We start from the raw sequence: 18,538 nt of genomic DNA, 5'->3' as shown, positions 1-18,538 counted from the left end.
CTTATCATTAGTTTGGGTTTATGGGTTTTCCAGAAAAATACTGCAGGAGTCAAGTTCCTTCTCATCACCTCATATCGGGGTACACATCGACATTCTCATTGGTAACGTTAACACTGATCACTTTGTTAAGGTAGTTTTTACCAGTTTTCTCAACTGTGAAGTTATTTTTCTATACTCATCTCTTTGGAAACTGGTCAATAATTCCAGCCTACACTCAAGGGGGGAGGGGAAAGTATATATATTGCTTAGAATTCTATAAGAAAAATCTATTTCTTCTCCCCCATTTATTTATTCAGTAATTTACATCAACATGGGCTCTTGTATATTTATTTTATACTTTAGGTTATAATTCAATAATATATTATTTATTTGTTGCTCAAATAATTCAGTTTTGATCTTTTTTTTTAACACTTCCATCCTTTCCAGCAATACAAGATGCTCCAAGCTTATCTGTCATATTCCCTGCCTCAGCCCTAGAATCCACCATTTTTCCAAGGAGCCCTGTTTTCTCTCATTGGACAGTGGATTTAGGAGTCCAAATCTGGGTGCTAGGTATGCTCTTTGTTGTTCGAATTGTTTTATTTATTTATTTATTTATTTATTTATTTATTTATTTATTTATTTAATTTAGGCAAGGCAATCCTTGGTTGACCTAACAGATTGTCAATCCCTTACTTTTTTATTTTTTATGCCTACAGCACCTGGTCTTCCTAGGTGGTCTCCCATCCAATTACTAACCAGGCCCAACCCTGCTTAGCTTCTGAGATCGGACGGGATCGGGCTTATTCAGGGTGGCATGGCCGTAGACTATTTTTTATTTTTTAAATAAACAATTCAAACAATAAGGAAAAGTTTAAAGAATTAAGTAAATAAGCCCCTAAATTCCATCATGAAGAGATGAGAAAGTTTCACATTTGTAACTGTCCTTTTAAATCTCGATACATATGACATCTGTCTATGCTTGCTAGACAGCCACTAGTGCACGTGTTTTTTTCATGCTGTACATACTTTTCTATAACTTGCTTTATAAACTCAATATGTTATGGACATCTTTCCATATCTATGAATGAAGCTCTACTTCATTAATTTTAATGGCTGCCTTTTTCCATTTCATGGTATATTATAATTTATTTCACCAGCCTCTATTAATGGACAATTAGGACCTTAGGATTTTTAGAAAAAAATCTGTTTTACGTTTTTTTCTGCACTCTATTGATTATCTCCTTGGAATAAAAGAATTTTATTTTGGACCAAAAGCCTTGACATTGTTTACCTTTTGTGTGTATGCTATTTTCATAAACATAAATTTTAAAACTTTAAAAATTAAAAATGTAATAATGCTCATTGTAATAAATCAAACAGTGCAGATGTGTATGAAGTAAAAAGAGAAAACATCTGCCCTCCTAAGAGGTAACCACTGTAACCCTTTGGTGTAATTGCTAAGAGTGTGGATTTGGGAGTGAGACCATCACAAATTTCACTATAAACTATTTACTGTGTGATCTTGGGCAAATGACCTGACATCTCTACACTTCAGAATTCTCATTTTAAAATGAGGATCACAATAGTACCTATTCCACCAGTTAGTGAGAATGAAATGAATGATATATGTAAAAGGGCTTAGCGCAGTTTCTGACACATAATAAAGGCTCAATAAACTCACGCTAGTATTATTAATAGTAACTCACGTTACTATTATTACAGTTATTTCTAGGTATGTATATTTAAACTTTTAATAACAATTGTTAACTTGCCCTTCTGGCAGAATCTGAAGACTTGATCTAGATCCCTTAATTAGTATTTTCCAAAGAAGGGTACTCAGATTGATTCAGAACCTCTGGGGGTAGAATCCAGGAAACTCATGTTTATAAAGTTCCTCGAAGGGTTCTGATGTCCACTAAAGTTGGAGAATCATTGTCTTGGAACTAAAAGGCTCAGAAAGGGAAAGGGATGGAACAGTGGTAGAAGGGGTCAACCATGGATGGTCAAGGCTGACATTGGGAACACTGTACCAAGCCTGAGACAGCGTAGTGGAGGGGTTGGCTTCAGTTCTGTTCTCAGAAAGACCTGGGTTTGAAGCACAGTGACTAGTGTGGCCTTAGGTCATGACCCTGCTGAGCCTGTCTGGCTCCCTCCCTCTCCTACTTTAAGTCTTTGACAACTGTCACTTTTTTATGCTAGGCTTTCCCTAGCCACACTTTTTTAAATTGCCTCCTCCCCCACCCCATCCCTGCTCAATTTTTCTCACTATCATTTATCACCATCTAATATACATCTATTTTATTCATTTGTCTTCTCCACTAAAAGTAAAGCTCCACCAAAGCTTTGTCTGTTCTATTGATGTATCCACTGTCCCTAAAACAAAGCATGTCACATAACAGGTACTTAATAACTTTGTGTATGAATAAACCCACTGATAAAAAAGAAGATATCTCTATTTCCTAGGGAGATACTGGGGCTGTTACGAGTATTAATGAGATAATACATTTAATACTCATTCCAACAGTGTCTAGGCACATTCTGAATTACTTTTACCCTCCAGCTTTTTTGTGGTATAATTGACAGATAAATTCACTGGCTTACTATTAACCTAGGATGCTTCCAGGTTGACTGAGCCCCGAGAAAGGGATGAAGGGATCTCGAACTTTTCTTGCAGATTTTTACTGTTGATCAGCTCCCTTTCCCCTAGTGTCCCTTGGGTCATTCTCCCAGAGGAGTTCCGGGTTCCTCAACAATTAATCGAAGACAAGTCTAACTGGTCCTTCCGCACAGAGAATAGGAGAAGCCGAGCCCTAACTTTGACCAAGAGTCACTCCCCTACTTTCCTCAGTAGGTGACTAGAAAGGGATTTCAATAACAACAGCCGCCTCTATCATCTAGGTTGATGCCACCATCACAGCAGAAAAAACCCGTCTACTGACGAGGCTTTCGGAGGGCGAAGGTACGGTGGGAGTGTCATCCCTTTCAGCGCAGGCACGTTCGTGCTCAACTCCGCGACTATCGCGATAGACAAGCGAGATCGGCGCTGGCCCTTTAACAGCCCCTTCCCGGGGGCCTGCCCCGCGCGTGCGCACTGTGGTTCTGCGCTTGTCATCATGGCGACGCGGGGCCATGTGCAGGACCCTAACGACAGGCGCCTCCGGCCCATTTACGGTGAGTGCCTGAGGCCAGTCTGGTCGCCGGCCGAACGCGCCAAGGGCTGCCGAGGCCAGGGCAGGGGCCCAAGAGGGGCGCTGAGGGTACGGGAGCGGGGCTGGCGGGCGGCGGGGGCGGGCCGCGAGGGCCTCTAGGCCGCAGCCACCCGCCTCGCGTAGGCGCCGGCAGGGCCTTCCTGAGCCCTGAGGTGGCAGCGTTGCGGTCGTGGCAGCGGCGTGGGTCGTGGCAGCGGCAGGCCGGTAGAGCAGACCCGACAGGCAAGGATGCGTTGTTAGAGCCACACCAAGGGAGACCCGAGATCTTTCCGCAGGAGGAAGCTGGCTCCGGCGACAGTGTGGGACACCCTACTTGAGGGAAAATTCCCCACCAAAGATTTTTTACGTACGGGGCACGGGGCCTAGAGGCTCGTCCGACTAGCTGCGCTCGGTGCACATGAAGAAACAGAGGTCCAAAGAAGGGAAGGGGCTGACGCAAGGTCACCCGGATCGAGTCAGGAGCAGGCCGTATTCGAGGCTCCCAATCCAGAGGTCTTTGGTGGAGAAACAGCTGCTCTGGGCACACGTGGGAGGCAGGAGTTGGGGCGCGGGAGTAGGGGGTGGTCTTGGGCCCAAAATAGCGGTGAAGAAACTGGTAGCTCCTGTCGGGGGGGCTTGCAGGGCTGCTGCAGGGCTTTTGGTTTTCTGCAGCTTCTCTGTTATTTTTTTATTTTTTCCTTTTCTTTTCCTGCAGCTTGCCTTCGCGTGCTAAGTGGAGCCCCCTCCATAACGCTTACCTCAACCCACAGGTTTTAAGACGTTGATGTCATCCTGCTACCCCGGTTGTGAAAAGTCACAAATTTGAGTCAGGGAGAAACACCTTTTCAGTAATCGAGGTGTTCTGTAATTGGACAGTGGTCTCTTTTGCATGTCCTTTCCTCTTAGATGGTTGTATGGTCTTGGTCTCAGTTAATAGTGAGGAAGGCTTCAAGGTCAGTGGTTTTTGCACACTTAGACCTTGTGTTTCTAGCGTGAATGTTACTAAATGGAGACATCATTTAACTTTTTTGGGGCAGGGGTAACTTTATGTTTCTGGCACAGTAGGTCCTGCTTTTATTTCGTAATTTGTATGATGCTTTGCTCTCACATTTGATTCTAGCAACAACCCTGTGAAATGGGTAATAATAATAGCTAATATGTATAGAGTGCTCATTATGTCAGTCACTGTTCTTGGCTTTTTCATATATGGGTTATCTCAGTCTTCACACATTCTCATGAGGTGAGTAGTTTTTTCCAGTCCCACCAATCCTCCTCAGCTTTTTTCACAGATGAAGAAACTGGGGCTTTACTGATGTTGTGTAATTTGTCTAAAGTCACTCAGCTACCTTTCGTGGAGCTAGGATCTGAACCTCTGTGGACTGTCCCAGAATCATCTTAATCACTGTGCTAGAAACCACCTCACTTTGAGCTGAAGACACTGACTTGCCAAAGGTCACACAGGTAGTGAGTGAGTGGCGGAGATAGGACTTTGATTTTCGTTTCCCTAGGACTGCATATGCTCATGCCCTCCAGTATATATTTTCAGAGGGCAGGGATGAAATACACAAGGGTGACTGAGGGAAAGAACTGAATTCAGGGTTCACAATTTGTGGCCATTAACAGCTCTGCTCAGCAGCTGCCTGCAGACTTCTATTTTCTTTTTTAACTAAAAAGAGTCAATGCTTTTAAGAATAATTGGATTTCTAATATTGTCTTCGAGGACCAAAGAAAATGCCTTTGGTGTCCCATAAATCATTTAGAATTAATAGTGTTTTGAGCTGTCCGATAAGAAAAACCTTGTCCATTTCACATTGCTAAACATCAGGATATGTTAATCAGAAGTAACATGTCATATTCTCATAAATGAAGCCAGAGTTATATTGCTTTTATTATAATTAGAGGGGAAGAGGATTAGAAGAGGCTATCTTTAGGAATTCCAAGGCAATTAATAGAAACTGTCTAGAATGGGAAAAGAAAAGGTAGTGACTGTCCTCGACTTCAGCACTTTCGACTTTGACCTCCAGACTTTGGGACAACCCTGCTTTTGTGTTTAAATGCATTAGTGCCTCAAACCACCATTGTTTCTTGAATTCAGACATTCATTACCTGATAAATAAAAAAGCTCACTCATGATGATGCTTGCCCACCAGCCAAAAGTTCAGCGGACTGTTAGCATTGAGTGCTTATTTGTGTGCTAACTATCCTATTAGGTAGGTAAGATTATTGTGATAGTAGTGAACTGGAGGCCAGAGATTAACTTGCTCAGAGTTGCAGCTAGTAAATCTAGAGCTGGGATTTGAACACGGGCATTCTCACGGGAGAGTCCAGCCCTTTACCAAGTTCAATTTCAGCAACATTACTGTCTTTGTATAGCATTATTTGTATTGCAAAGGTTTTAGGATTTTATAACTGTTGGAAACCCTCTTAGTGATCTCAACTCTTGCTGAATATTGTTGAGGGTAGAAACAGGGTTATGAGGGTGAATAATTGTAAAATTGTGGGTTGAGATGTGGAGAAATTCTATTTTTGGTGTCTAGGTTTGGTAAAGCTTTTCTGTGCAGAAATTTGGTTGGTTGAAACATCTTCAGAGTGCATCTCATTACTTACAAATTGGTAAGTTTAGGTGTTGCATTCTTGGTTTTTGAAAACCACTCGTGACCTTACTAGAACATCTACTTTATTCCTTCTCTTTTTGCTAAAATGATTCTCTTGTGCTTTATAGTTCTCAACATATTTTTTACTCTTATGTGACTTTCTTCTACCATTATTATTCATTTAAAAATGTTTTTAGTGTTTAGGGGGAGGGGAGGGGGTGGGAGTGATGGTCAGGTATGGCACTGAATAAGTGTGTAGAATACAGGAATTGCTAGGTCAGCAATTGCAAAATAGAAATAGAAAAAATTGAAAGAAAAAATATTCCCATAGTCTTTAGATTACACACCCATTTATATTTACTTTTCTGGCACAAGATCCTTTGTACTAATCTGTCTTTCTACCTTGCAGTCTTCCTCTAGTCTGGATCAGGTGTAACATATTTCCCACCTGTTTCCTGATTGATAATCACTTCCTTGGTGAGTTAGGACATTTCCCTTCAGTGCCTGGCCAAACTCCAGGTAATTAATTATTCTATAGTTCATTAGTAAAAACTCCCGTATCTTCAATGGAATGTAGTATTTATTCTGAGGCATCTATTGGGCCATTGTGATTTGTGTCCTTCCTGTTTTGCCCCAGGAGTGAGTAGCAGGGTGTCTTGGTTAGTGAAGACTATCTTGCCTTTCTGTAGAAAAGTCACTTGACACAACTTTTTTTTTTCCTGAAATTATGACCATTTAAAAAAGCTCTGATTTAGACTTTTAAATTCTAAAAACATTTTAAACTTAAAGATTTTAATGCACAGACAATTCCTGGAAGACTACACATAGTAAAGGGTAGTTGGAGCATAGGTCAAGATTAAGAGACTAATACTTTTCATGTTATATCTTTATGAACTGTTTGGATTTGTTTCAAATCATGATCTCTGTTATTTTTGTTATTTAAAAAATTGAAGAGATTTTATAAAAAGTTAAAATGTTTTGAAAAATCTAATAGTGGGAAGCCCCATCACTAGGAATTAGTTCTTGGAACTTCTTGTTGTAGTCTTTTTGTATGTAAGTATGTAACTCATTTCTTAGACTACTCAATTTCCAGAAGCTGGTCTCCCACCCATCCAGTTTGTTCATTTATATATTCCTTTCTTGGTTCAACTTATTTATTGAGGGCCTGATATGTGCTAGGCACAGTGTAGATGCAGGGAATGAATGAGTATGGAACAGCACACACATGATTTCTGCTTTCAAGGAACTTATAATTTCAGATTTTTTAAATGATAGTAAGTACATTTGTGCTAGGAATTCTGAAGGAAAAGTCCAGGTTGCCAAGAGAGCATAGGACATGGGCATCTTGGCTGTTGGGGACAAGTCAAGAATAGGTTCCCTGAGGAAGTGACATTTTACTCTGGACATGAAGAAAGAGCAGAAGTTAGGGATGAAATGGGGGAGGGAGTGGAGAGAGTGAGTGTGTAAAAAGGAGCTTGTTCCACTTGAAGACTAAGAAAATTCTTGTATGGTTGGGACGCAGAGATGAGTGAGAGAAAACTACAGAGGTAGGACTCCGAGCTTTGTAAGCCATTTTAAGGATTTTGAAATTTGTTGTAAAGACAGTGGGAAGCACTGAAGAAATTTAACCAGAATCGGGTAATCAAGCTTGCATTTTTGAAAGATAGCTCTGAATACTCTGGGGGGAAATAATTTTAAAGAGGGCAAGTGTAGGATGCGAGCTGATCAGTTAGGAGACATTGTTCATTTTTAAATTCACCACCCCCCATCTTGCACATAGTAGGTATTAAACAAAGGCTTGTTGACTGAAAGAATGTTTCACCTACCATTTGTACTGGTAAAAGCAAGGATCCTATTCACAAACATTCAGGTTTTTTAATCAAAGGACACGGTAATATAACTATAGAGCTAGTATTCAGTCCTTTTCTAAATTGGAGAAATATCTTCAGTAGTCTCTGAAGCTCTTACAGGAAGTGGAAACAGTACAGGTTGTCATTTCAACCTCTGGAGACTTTCCACAGCAGCTGTATTTGCAAGACTGAGCCCTTTTTTTGTCAGTATCCCTAAGTGTTATTGGACAAATTCATTCCAGGGCCTTTTCATTCCAGGCCTGCGTGTGTCAGGGCTTGCTGCTGTCTGTCTGCAACTGCACCAAAGAGGAGCTTCTGTGGAAGTATTACCTGGGAGGGCGGCTTGCTCATTTATTCAACAAATTTTGATAGTCCCTTGTCAATGATTTAACCCAATGTTTCCCAAATTTCTAGTATTTTTTGACGCAATCTGATGATTTTAGCTTTAGTATACTATTATGCGTATTATCATTTACTTAATATTTTTCTCTAAGTTGACTTTTAAACTTAAATTTATTTAAAAAAAAGTCATTACCGTTAATGGAAAATCTGTCACTTGCTGTGAGAAAACAAAACCATAAAAATAAGTACAGTGAAAACGAAACAATGTTATTAATGTCTTAACTAGATTCTGATACTTGTGAAACTGAGACCTGTTCCTTCCCTGTTTAAAAAAAGACAGCAAGAATTAAGTGGACAGGCTAACACCAAACTGAGGCTATCTCCTTAATATAAAGGAAATATTAGAAAAGAGATCAACTTTCTCACTGTATTATCTAGTGCTGTCTGCAAGGACCCCCTAAAAAACGTTTCTGTTGGTGTGGTACCCATGCCTTGAAAAACATTGCTTTAACTGATTGATCATCATCTTATTGTTTCCTCTGTGTGATTTGTGGGTGACTGATTTTGGTTTACTCCTGTTATTAAGGGAAGAACACCAATCTTTATGGTCAAGCCACAATTACCCTTGAGTAAGTTTTAAAGACTTAACTAAAAAAGACGGACTTATTATATTATTTTTATTGGTCTGTTTTCTCCAAGGACTACATAATTTATGTTCCAGAATCAATAATATAAAATGAAAATAACTTTTCCCAAAAAGCTCAGCAACCAATTAGTCAGTAGTCACTGAGGGAGGTATCCAGGAAAGGGGAGCCTGACAGCAGCCTGGATGTGGTGGAGTGTCTTAGTTAAAACTCTTTTGGGTACAGGGAACAGAAACTCACTGACATCAGCTCAAGTAAAGAGGGGTTGCTGTAAACCCTTGTGGGCACCTGAGGCAGAAAATGCAGTGTTCTAGGGTCTCACAGAAACTAGAAAGCTGTCAGGATCTAAAGCTTCTTTCTCAAATGTTCATCTCTGCTTTTATCTGTGTCTGTTCTTTGTTTGGTTCTTCAGACTGTTTTTTCCAACTTACTCATCAGTTTACCCAGGGCCTAACATGTTGGCTTTGTGGCCACGCCAAGCTGTGGCTAGAGGATGGATAGGTCATTAGCCTTTCCCCGCAAGCTTAATTAGCACTGCCCTTCCTTCAGTTTTTCGATAAAGATAGTTGACATTTTTCATTCTTTTATAAATATTACGTGAATGAAGAGTCAAGGGAGAAATCCTTTTCTTCACTCCCCATCAACCAACTTGCATCCTCTAAGGCTCCTTCAAAATGGAAATTCCAGAGCTGCTGCTGGTAACCTCAGACCCATATTTATTGCCTTCCAAATGAGCTTTATTTTAGCTTTCCCAGAGCTTTCTGACTCCGGCTTTCAGTGTTGCAGTTACAGATTACCTGGCAGAAACCTTATTTATCCAAATTAGGTCAAATGTCCACTCCATTGGGCTACAATTACATGGTCTGGACATGGTCATCCAGTCCTTCCCCTTTAGCAGAGGCAGTGGAAACTTTTCCCAGAGAAGAGGACATGGGCAGGTAGGAACAATAATTTCAGAGCCTTGTCAACTACAGGAAGTTAAGTATCCTTACGGTGCTGACCCCTGCCTGGTCTGATCCGTTTATGGACAGGTCCGCAGATACGGAGTTTCATCAAAGATGTCTACTCGTTGAGAAGGCTTCACGGTATGTTCTATAAACCTGGAGTTTTTGCAGGGCTGAGTCAGCAGTAACTAGAACTGACTCAGAATGAGATCAGCATCAAGTCTTTAGGAAGAGAAGGTGTCATTGAGCTGCACTTTCTCTGTCATAGTCTATAAAGGACAAATGAAGGCCTGTTGGCTAAGCTAAGGATTTAAGAAAATGAGTATTAGATATTTGGGTATTCAGGACAAGATTGTATGCTTTTAGAGTTCTGTGATTCTCCGATCTCTCTACCGGAGTACTAAGTCTTTGATCTTCCTTTCTAGGTTGTGATTCCCTCCACAGTAGGGCTCTTTTTGTTTTTCTTTTTTGAATTTTTATAGAGTATTTGAGCCAAACTGACAACATTTGCCAAGGGGCAAGATCTCAGATGCTCTGGCCACAGTAAGGCTCTCTTTGACTTTCTTCCCTGGGTTGTGATTCCCTCCACAGTAAGGCTTTTTAATCTTTTTACATAACATTATAGGTGCTTATCAATATTAAGCGCAGTGAAGACTGAAGAGATGAAACTCAAGTGTTCATGTGGCTGTTAAAAGTTTTAGTGAAGTATTCATTGGAGGAAAATTGAACCCATTAGGTAAAATGATAGTCTATTTCTGTTATTTGGGATACTCCAGGCCACCAGGGCCATAAATTACTTTGAGTTGTCTCAGTCTCCTCTGTCTCTATGCTGATTTGGGACCTTGATGATCAAAGAGAGACTAGTAGTGGTAGCAGACTGTGAACTGGTTTGTGTTCCATTATCTTTCTATATTCAGAATCAACAGCTACCACCCTGTTTCTCACTTAAAATACTTTTCATTTTTCTTCTCTGCGAAGGAATCTTTGCTTTTATTATTTTTAAATTTAAATTTATTTTTAGAGCAGTTTTTGGTTTACAGAAAACGAGCATACAGTACAGAGAGTTTCTCTGTATCCCCACACTCTTCTCCTTTCCCCCAGTTTCTCTTATTATTAACATCTTGCATTAATGTGATATATTTGTTACAATTGCTGAGTCAATATGATATGTTATTAATTAAAGTACATAGTTTACTGGTTTACATTAGGGTTCCTTCTTTGTGTCGTACATTCTGTGGGTTTTGACAAATGTACAATAATGTGTCTTTATTACAGTATCATACAGAATAGTTGCACTGCCTTAAACTCTACCTATTCATCCCTCCCAACCCCTGGCAACCACTGATTGTTCTATTGTCTCTAATTTTTGCCTTTTCTAAATGTCATATAGTTGGAATCATATAGCACGTAGCCTTATCAGATTGGCTTCTTTCACTTAGCAACATGCATTTAAAGTTCTTCCGTGGTTTTTTGTGGCTTTATGGCTCATTTCTTTTTTATCGCTGAGTAATATTTCATTGTATGGTTGTACCACAGTTTGTTTATCTGTTAACCTATTGAAGGGCATCTTTGTTGCTTCTAAGTTTTGGCAGTTATGAATAAAGTTGCTATAAACATTGCGTGCAGGTTTTTGTGAGGAAGTAAGTTTTCAGCTCATCTGGATAGATATCAAGGGGCTCAGTTGCTGGATCGTTTGGTAAGAGTACGTTTAGTTTTCAAAGAAGCTGTCAAACTGTCTTTCAAAGTGGCTGAACCAGTTTGCATTCTTACCAGCAAGGAATGAGAGTTGCTGTTGCCCTGTCATTTGTCGTTGCTCTCTCATGGTTGCAAAATAGATTATTTTGAGTTTTCTGTGCCTGGTCTGTCCCTACGCTAAAAGAGGGACCTGGTAGTTGTAGCAGGTTGTAGCTGGCCTGTGTTTAGTCATCTTTCTATATTTAGAATCAACAGTTACCACTGTTTCCCATTTAATACACTTCTCATTTTCTTTTAGATCTTCTCATCTGGAAATGAATCTTTGCTTTTGTTAGACTTTTGAATAATAATCGATTACTCTCCACTCTCCCCCCCCCCGCCCCCGCCCCTTAATGCAATTTTGTAGCAGGTCTCCATATTCCTTAAAAGCCAGAATGGATATATAGCTTAGAGAACCTAGAAGTCAATTGTTCTTCAAGGTCAGTGCTAGTTTATATTTTTGCTAGAGTGTTTGAAAGTTTAGTTTTCTTTGCATCCTTTCCCACTCCTGATATTATTGGACTTCATCTCTACTGCCTCCACCATGGGTAATCTTTCTCTTTTCTTCAGCGAAGAACACTTAACTCTGTGATAAAGGAAGTACTCAGTAAAGATTTTATTGAAAGAACATTATTTGGTGGCTTTAAAGTTTGAATATTAGAAAGCGTTCTTTTTTAAAAATATATTTTAATTTTGGGGTGACTAAACCTATTTATTTCCCACAGGTAAAGATATTAATGTCATCTGTCATCTAAATATGTTTGCCTTGAGTCTTCCTTAAGGATTAATATAACTGGATTATATGGCTTTTGGATGAAAGAGGACTATAGGGATGGCTGTAAGGTGGTATTTTGGGCTATCCTAGTCGTTTAGTGTTAAAATTGGCTCCATGATGTTTTTACTACTGTATTGACACTTTCCAAAACATCTGATACCAGCCCGTGCATTTTTCATATTTATTGTTGAAGGAATATAACTACTATAATTTCTGTTTTCATAGATTATCTTGATAATGGTAATAATAAAATGGCAATTCAGCAAGCAGATAAATTATTGAAGAAGCATAAGGATCTTCATTGTGCTAAGGTAAGTTCATTTGATCTTGAGTTACTTATATTTGGTGGGTTATATATTGTAATCTTTACAGGGAAAAGATGTTTAATTAATCTCTTTAGTTACTACATATGTTTTTTTCAAAGTATTTTTAGACCATTTGTTTTTTTGATTATTTAAGTGCTGTAAATAATATTTAGTTAAAAGCTAGCTATTTCTTTGGGAATAGTTATCTAATTTAATTATTCTGTTTCCACAGAGTCCTTTTAAGCAATGTTTTGCATTCTTAATATACTGAAATAGGAAAGAATCTTGATTTGGTCATATTTTTAGTAAAATGACTTAGTTGATTAGCAACCAAGGCATACCTTACAACTTCTTGTGCTTTCAAATTGGCTTTCTGTGGTTCATATTTCCTTTTCTGTCCTTTTAAACCTGATTTATCTTGTCTTTCTATCAGATTTTAAAGGCAATTGGTTTACAGAGAACTGGAAAGCAGGAGGAAGCCTTCACCTTGGCACAGGAGGTAGCAGCCCTTGAACCCACAGATGACAACTCGCTGCAGGCACTGACTATTCTTTACCGGGAGATGCATCGACGTATGTTTCTTTCCTTCCATTGCTTTTAAACATGAGCTTAAGTTTTTGGATATTTCTAATTGAGTTCTCTGTTTGTTTGATTTACTTATCGCTCGTGATTTGGTGGATGACAAAGGCGACATAATACATTAACCATGATTTCCAAAGACTAGACAGAAAGAGTGTTTTATATGTATTAAGCTACTCAAATTGGAATGTGGACTTCAGTTTCATTTGTGACATTTTGATTTGCTAAATGGAAGAGTTACTCTTTTTTTTTTTCTACTTTTTAACAGGGAAAATTTCAAATATAGACAAAAACAAGAGAATAGCGTAATAAATCAATCACATTGCACTCATTACCCACCATCAGCAATTATTGACACATGGCCAATTTTATCTGTTCCCCTCCCTCGCCAGAATATTTCTGAGCATATCCTAGTCTACCATTTCATCTGTAAATGGTTTTTTATTGTTGATTCTTAAATATATTATGAAATAATAAATATTTCTTATAATACATACTACAGAACATATTTTATGTGACACTAGACAGTTTGATGTGGAATAATGAACATTCATGAAACTACGTCTCAACTTAAGAAATAGAGAGCATTTATCAATACTAAGAATGCTTCCTGTCTGTTCCATGTCAATTTCATTTCCCTTTTACCTTCCAAGGGAGCAGAGCAATGGCATGGAGGCATGATACAGCACAGGTAATCTAGTGGAACTATTAATAGTTTGATGTGGCTGGAACATAAAATGCTGGGGGAGTTAGGAAGGAGACAGGCTGGATCCTGTTCTTGTATATTATAAATGTGATGGAGAGGCTCACCTTTTTCATGTTTTACTGAATAACATCTAATCAAGAGAAGAGTAATATCACATGAGGCGAAGTAAATACTTTCTTTTTCCTTAATGATGAGACATCTATTTCCTACAAATAGGAAAAAAATTAAATGCTGTTAAGATGTAAGTTATGCTTCAGTAATTAAAGAAAATTCTATTTCTTTTTATCTTAGCGGAGCTAGTTACAAAACTTTATGAGGCAGCTGTGAAGAAAGTACCCAACAGTGAGGAGTATCACTCTCACCTCTTCATGGCCTATGCCAGAGTGGGCGAATACAAGAAAATGCAACAGGTAACTTGATGCCCATATCACTTGGGCTGTGGGATTTGCTATTAGGATTTGCTAAAAGTCCTTTAAATGGTGTATGTGTGTTTGCATACGTGTGTAGAACTGAATTATGTTGAGATCAGTTAACTTTCTTGTGTGTTTTAAAGATGAACTATTATTCAAGTTTTTTAAATGTTTTATTTGGAGAAATTTGATTACATTGTTCTGGTAAGTCTGCTTCAAATTGTCCCATTTCAGTTTGTCTCAAATTGCTGTTAATTGTTTCAGAAAGGAGACACAAATCCCAGAGCAAAAAAATGAAGATTATAGAGAGATTAACTTTAAAGTTTACATCTAATTTGTAAATGTAACTATTTATAGCTTGCTGAGATTTTTAAATCCTCCTCAGGGGAAAAAATCCTCATTGCTTGGGATACTTTTTTCTTCTTTTTTTCTTTGTTGTTGGAGGAAGCTTATTTGCAAGTTAGCACATTTTAGATGTTCCTTGTAGGCATGTGAGCCTCATTTGGACACATTTGGACTAATGGGTGGGTAAAGCTGACATCCCAGAGAAATAAAACCTGCCCTCTTAAGTCCCTAAAAGGTTATGACATCAAGCTAGTTTTTGTTTTTTTTTGTTTTTAGAAAAGCTTTGTAGTTATAATGTCCTCTGAAAGCAGAGTTTTCTTAAAATTAATCTGTTATCTGCTTATGCAAGTTTTTAAATTGGAAGAATTTTTTTGGCCTAAGTATAATTCTTTGAAGGAATTTAATCATTGTTTTATGTACTGATGGCATATATTCTCAGGAAAAGTATGGAGATTATAATTTTCTTTTAATGCAAAATGGATATTTTTTTTAAAATTGACAGTACTAACATATATACATGTAAGTCCTTATATTGTTTTTACTTCTAGGAATACATTTTAAGTAAAATATATTAGTTTATCAATCTTTATATAGCAAAAGAAATTATGGTTCATCTGTACGGTAGAATAAAATGCAGTAGGTTCATCTTCCCCAAATAGTACTGGGTGTCTTTATTTGTTGACATAGAACAATGTTCCCGGTATACATTGAGAAGAGCCAATTGTAAAGTGGCCTTCTCTTTCTACTCTCCTCACATCCACTCTCCTTATTAAAGTGTATACATCTTTAAGGATACGTACGTACCAAATGTTACCAAGGTAACAGGGCTATGAATACTTTCCATTTAAATTTCTTTCCTTTTTTTTTTTTAAACGTGTTAATTTCATCTCACAAAATATTTTTTTGCTGTATCTATATTACACACACACATAAAATAACAAAAAAGGACAAGTTCACGCAATAGCAGTATTAAGGTAAATTTTGAACAAAAGAAAAAATCTTTTGAACAGATTTTATTTTTGTATAGTTTAACTTAACACATTGCCAGGGGTACACAATTTTGCATCTTTTTTTTTGTTGGAGAAATTGCTTTGACGTGGCTTAACAGCAACAGTTCTTTAATATGTTTTACCTATAGCTTGCTTTTACACTATACCATTCTCATGTATTGGTAGTACTCTAGCGTTAAATGTTTTAGAATGGGACATCTAATTTTTATTCTACCTTTGTTGCTGTTTAAGGTAGTTGCAATTTCTTAGCTCGTTTGTGTATTTTGAAAGTGGTATGTCAGTCTGGGGTAATAGGTATTTTATAAATTAAATGTCATGTTTTATGAAGATGATGGCTTTTGTATTGTTTGTTGCTGAATCCTCAGCTCCTCCAGTAGCATCCTCAAAATAAATATTTGTTAAATAAATGAATGATTTGCATAAATTGGTGGAGATAGGAGGGAAGGAAGCCAGGGAATCAGAAAACTTAAGGATTTCTACTGCCCCAGATGACATCTCTCCCAAATAAAAACAAAAACAACAACAAAAACCACCTTGAAGGTTAAAAAATGCAGAGTTGCTAGGTCGTTCACATGGTGATTAGACTTTCCTTTTTCTGTAAATGACTTTCTTATTCTCTGAGTCACCAGTCTTCTGCCATGTTTTTTTTTAAAACTTGTCTATTTTCAAGTTTTCTATATCAGCAGAAAGTTAGTGTCTGCAAGATAGTAGGGTGTGGGCATGAAATTTTTGTCTTTTATATTAAAAATTCACATTCATTTTTATTCTATTCTTTATTTCTGCATGTCATTATAAAAATGTTTTCTTTACCCAAATTATCAAGTAAAACTAATTTTCTAACACTTTACACTCTATTCCTCCAGAGTTTGGTGTTGGAAGCAGGGACCTCAAGCCATCCGAGACTCTCTTTCTATCCTGTGTGTCCGTTCTGTCTCCAGGTCATCTTGATCCAACCTCCACAGTGTCTTTGAGGTCTCTTTTCTGTTTGATCTACTTCATCTGGTTTATTTCCTCACTGCCTCACCTCTTTTTTCTTTCTATTTTTTCACTGTTAAAATACCCTTTCTAGAATAATAATAGGTTTATGCACATCACTCCCCTGCTCTGTAAGACTCCTTTGTGAATGCCTTACAACAAACATATCTGTCTACCTTTCAGCCCTTTGCTCTACTACCTACTTGTCTTCATCCTTTGTGTCAGACAAATGTCCTGCTTGTTCATGTCAATATATGTCTTTTCTTTCTTTAATGTTTTCATTCGGATTCATTTTGCCGCTACCTAGAATTGATTTACTTACCTGTTCACCCCAAATATTTGTATTTTTACCTCCCCGTCTTTGCCTATAGACATCCTGTTTGAACTCCAGGGTTCATCTGAAAGGCTGGTACTTTGGAGAGAAGGCTTTATTGATAAAATGCCCTTTTCTACTTTCCTTTAAAGAAAGAAAAAGGGAGGAATAAGCAGACTTAGCCTTGTCTTTCTTGGAAACATCCTAGTATGGTGTTTTCGTATAGGACATTTATTTTTATTGCCAAGTGTATTTTAGTTGCTTGTGTATTCGTCTTCTCTCTTTCCCTAGCTTTTAAATGCTTTTGGGACTGGGATTCAGTCTTTGTATCCTTGGCAGGAATAGGCATTTCCTTCCACTTAATAGGGGCTGCATGTAATTTTTAAAGTGGATGGAAGATAGGCAAAAGATTTAAAAAAAATAGTAACCGTGATAATTAGCTGACAGTTTGTAGCACTGATTACTAGTTGGCTAATTATGGATAGGTTCTCAGTTATGTATGACTAGATGAACTTTGCTCCTTCTCACCACATCCCTGCTGTTAAGTATTCGTATGTTACTCATTTTTCAATGAAAGAGTTCAGTTCTAATCAATAGTATTTTGAAAAAACCTTACTATTAACCTAAGAATTAATTTTTGAATTATGTCAGAGTAATCTTTTCTAATTTTGAATTTTAAATATACTGTCTGGATTTCTTTGTTTATTTGTTTTACTATAATTGGTTAGTGTGATATCTTCAGTTTGTTTACTGATGTACATTCATAATCCAAATTTTGTTTCTTTTTATATTCTGTTGGAACTGTATCAGATTGCAGTATTTTCTAGAAACACTGGGTTTTAATTTGAGAAAATCTGGTTCAAAAGGTGAAATATCATTCCTGATGTTACAAAAATGCATGTTCTGATTACCTCTGTTGCTAGCCAATTGAGAAGATCCATCAAGTCACTAGGCACTTATAGTAAATGGGATATGTAAACGTGCTCTTCTTTCCTTAGGAAACTTCTTGTCATACGTCTAGATCATTAATTGCCTTCTGTATGATGTTTTATAAATTAAGTATTTATGGCTCTCTGTCTTTCAGGCTGGCATGGCTCTGTATAAGATTGTCCCCAAAAACCCTTACTACTTTTGGTCTGTGATGAGCTTAATTATGCAAGTGAGTATGGCATTCAGAACGGGATTGAGATTTGTTTTTATATTTGTATATAGTTACTGTCCTTAATGTGTCTTCTTAATATCTTGAGTAATGTGCTGCAGCATGTGTCAAACAGGGACTTTTCATATTGTCAGTTGACTTTTTGAGTTGGGGAGTTTGGTATTCTTTATGAGCTGGAGTATTGGTCTGTTTGTGTGTAGCACAGTCTGTATTTCCCCTGAATCTAAGGATCCATTACTGGGTTATTTGATCAAGTACAAGCCCTGAAATGTTTGATATTTTGACTTGAGCTTTGTCTTTTATAACAATATTGTTGGTTAGTGAACAGGTATTTGAACTGGGTGGCCTTGTTTTATCATTTCTGCTTTCTGGGCCTTAGTTTGCTCGTTGCAGAGTGGAGATGCTCATCTTCCAGAGCTACTGTAAGGACCAAAATGAGGTACTGTGTAGGAGAGGATGGGGAGGAAGGACTTAAATGTAGCAGCTAAGAAGAGAGAGACTCTAGGTTCAAACAGGTCTACGTTCAACTGTCGGCTTCACCACATATCTTGGAGAGTGATCGAAGAATCTCTTGACCTTATTTTATCTATAAAATGAGAATAATAGCTATTTCGAAAGGTTGTTTACGGGGGTGAATGAGCTCTGAGCAGAATCTCTGGCAGTGTTAAAATTATTAATACCAT

General features: G+C 37.8%; 1 protein-coding gene and 1 non-coding gene across 2 annotated transcripts in view; one reads left to right on the top strand and one right to left on the bottom strand.

Annotated features, from left to right (window-relative positions):
• Nucleotides 1–689: 689 nt before the first annotated feature.
• LOC111737031 lies at nt 690–808 on the bottom strand. Its single transcript, XR_002779331.1, has one exon. It is a non-coding gene; the product is annotated as a 5S ribosomal RNA (ribosomal RNA).
• Nucleotides 809–3,044: 2,236 nt separating this feature from the next.
• Nucleotides 3,045–18,538, top strand: part of NAA25 (N(alpha)-acetyltransferase 25, NatB auxiliary subunit) — a 57,247-nt gene continuing 41,753 nt past the window's right edge. The window contains exons 1-5 of the mRNA XM_011355817.2: nt 3,045–3,153; nt 12,279–12,364; nt 12,792–12,930; nt 13,935–14,053; nt 17,781–17,855. Coding sequence (XP_011354119.1) covers nt 3,096–3,153; nt 12,279–12,364; nt 12,792–12,930; nt 13,935–14,053; nt 17,781–17,855 — 477 coding nt within the window. The 5' untranslated portion in view covers nt 3,045–3,095. The remainder of the gene's footprint in view (nt 3,154–12,278; nt 12,365–12,791; nt 12,931–13,934; nt 14,054–17,780; nt 17,856–18,538) is intronic.

This window comes from Pteropus vampyrus, unplaced genomic scaffold, assembly GCF_000151845.1.
Source record: "Pteropus vampyrus isolate Shadow unplaced genomic scaffold, Pvam_2.0 Scaffold23, whole genome shotgun sequence".
NCBI lineage: Eukaryota > Metazoa > Chordata > Mammalia > Chiroptera > Pteropodidae > Pteropus > Pteropus vampyrus.
This window is presented reverse-complemented; position numbering and strand designations above follow the sequence as displayed.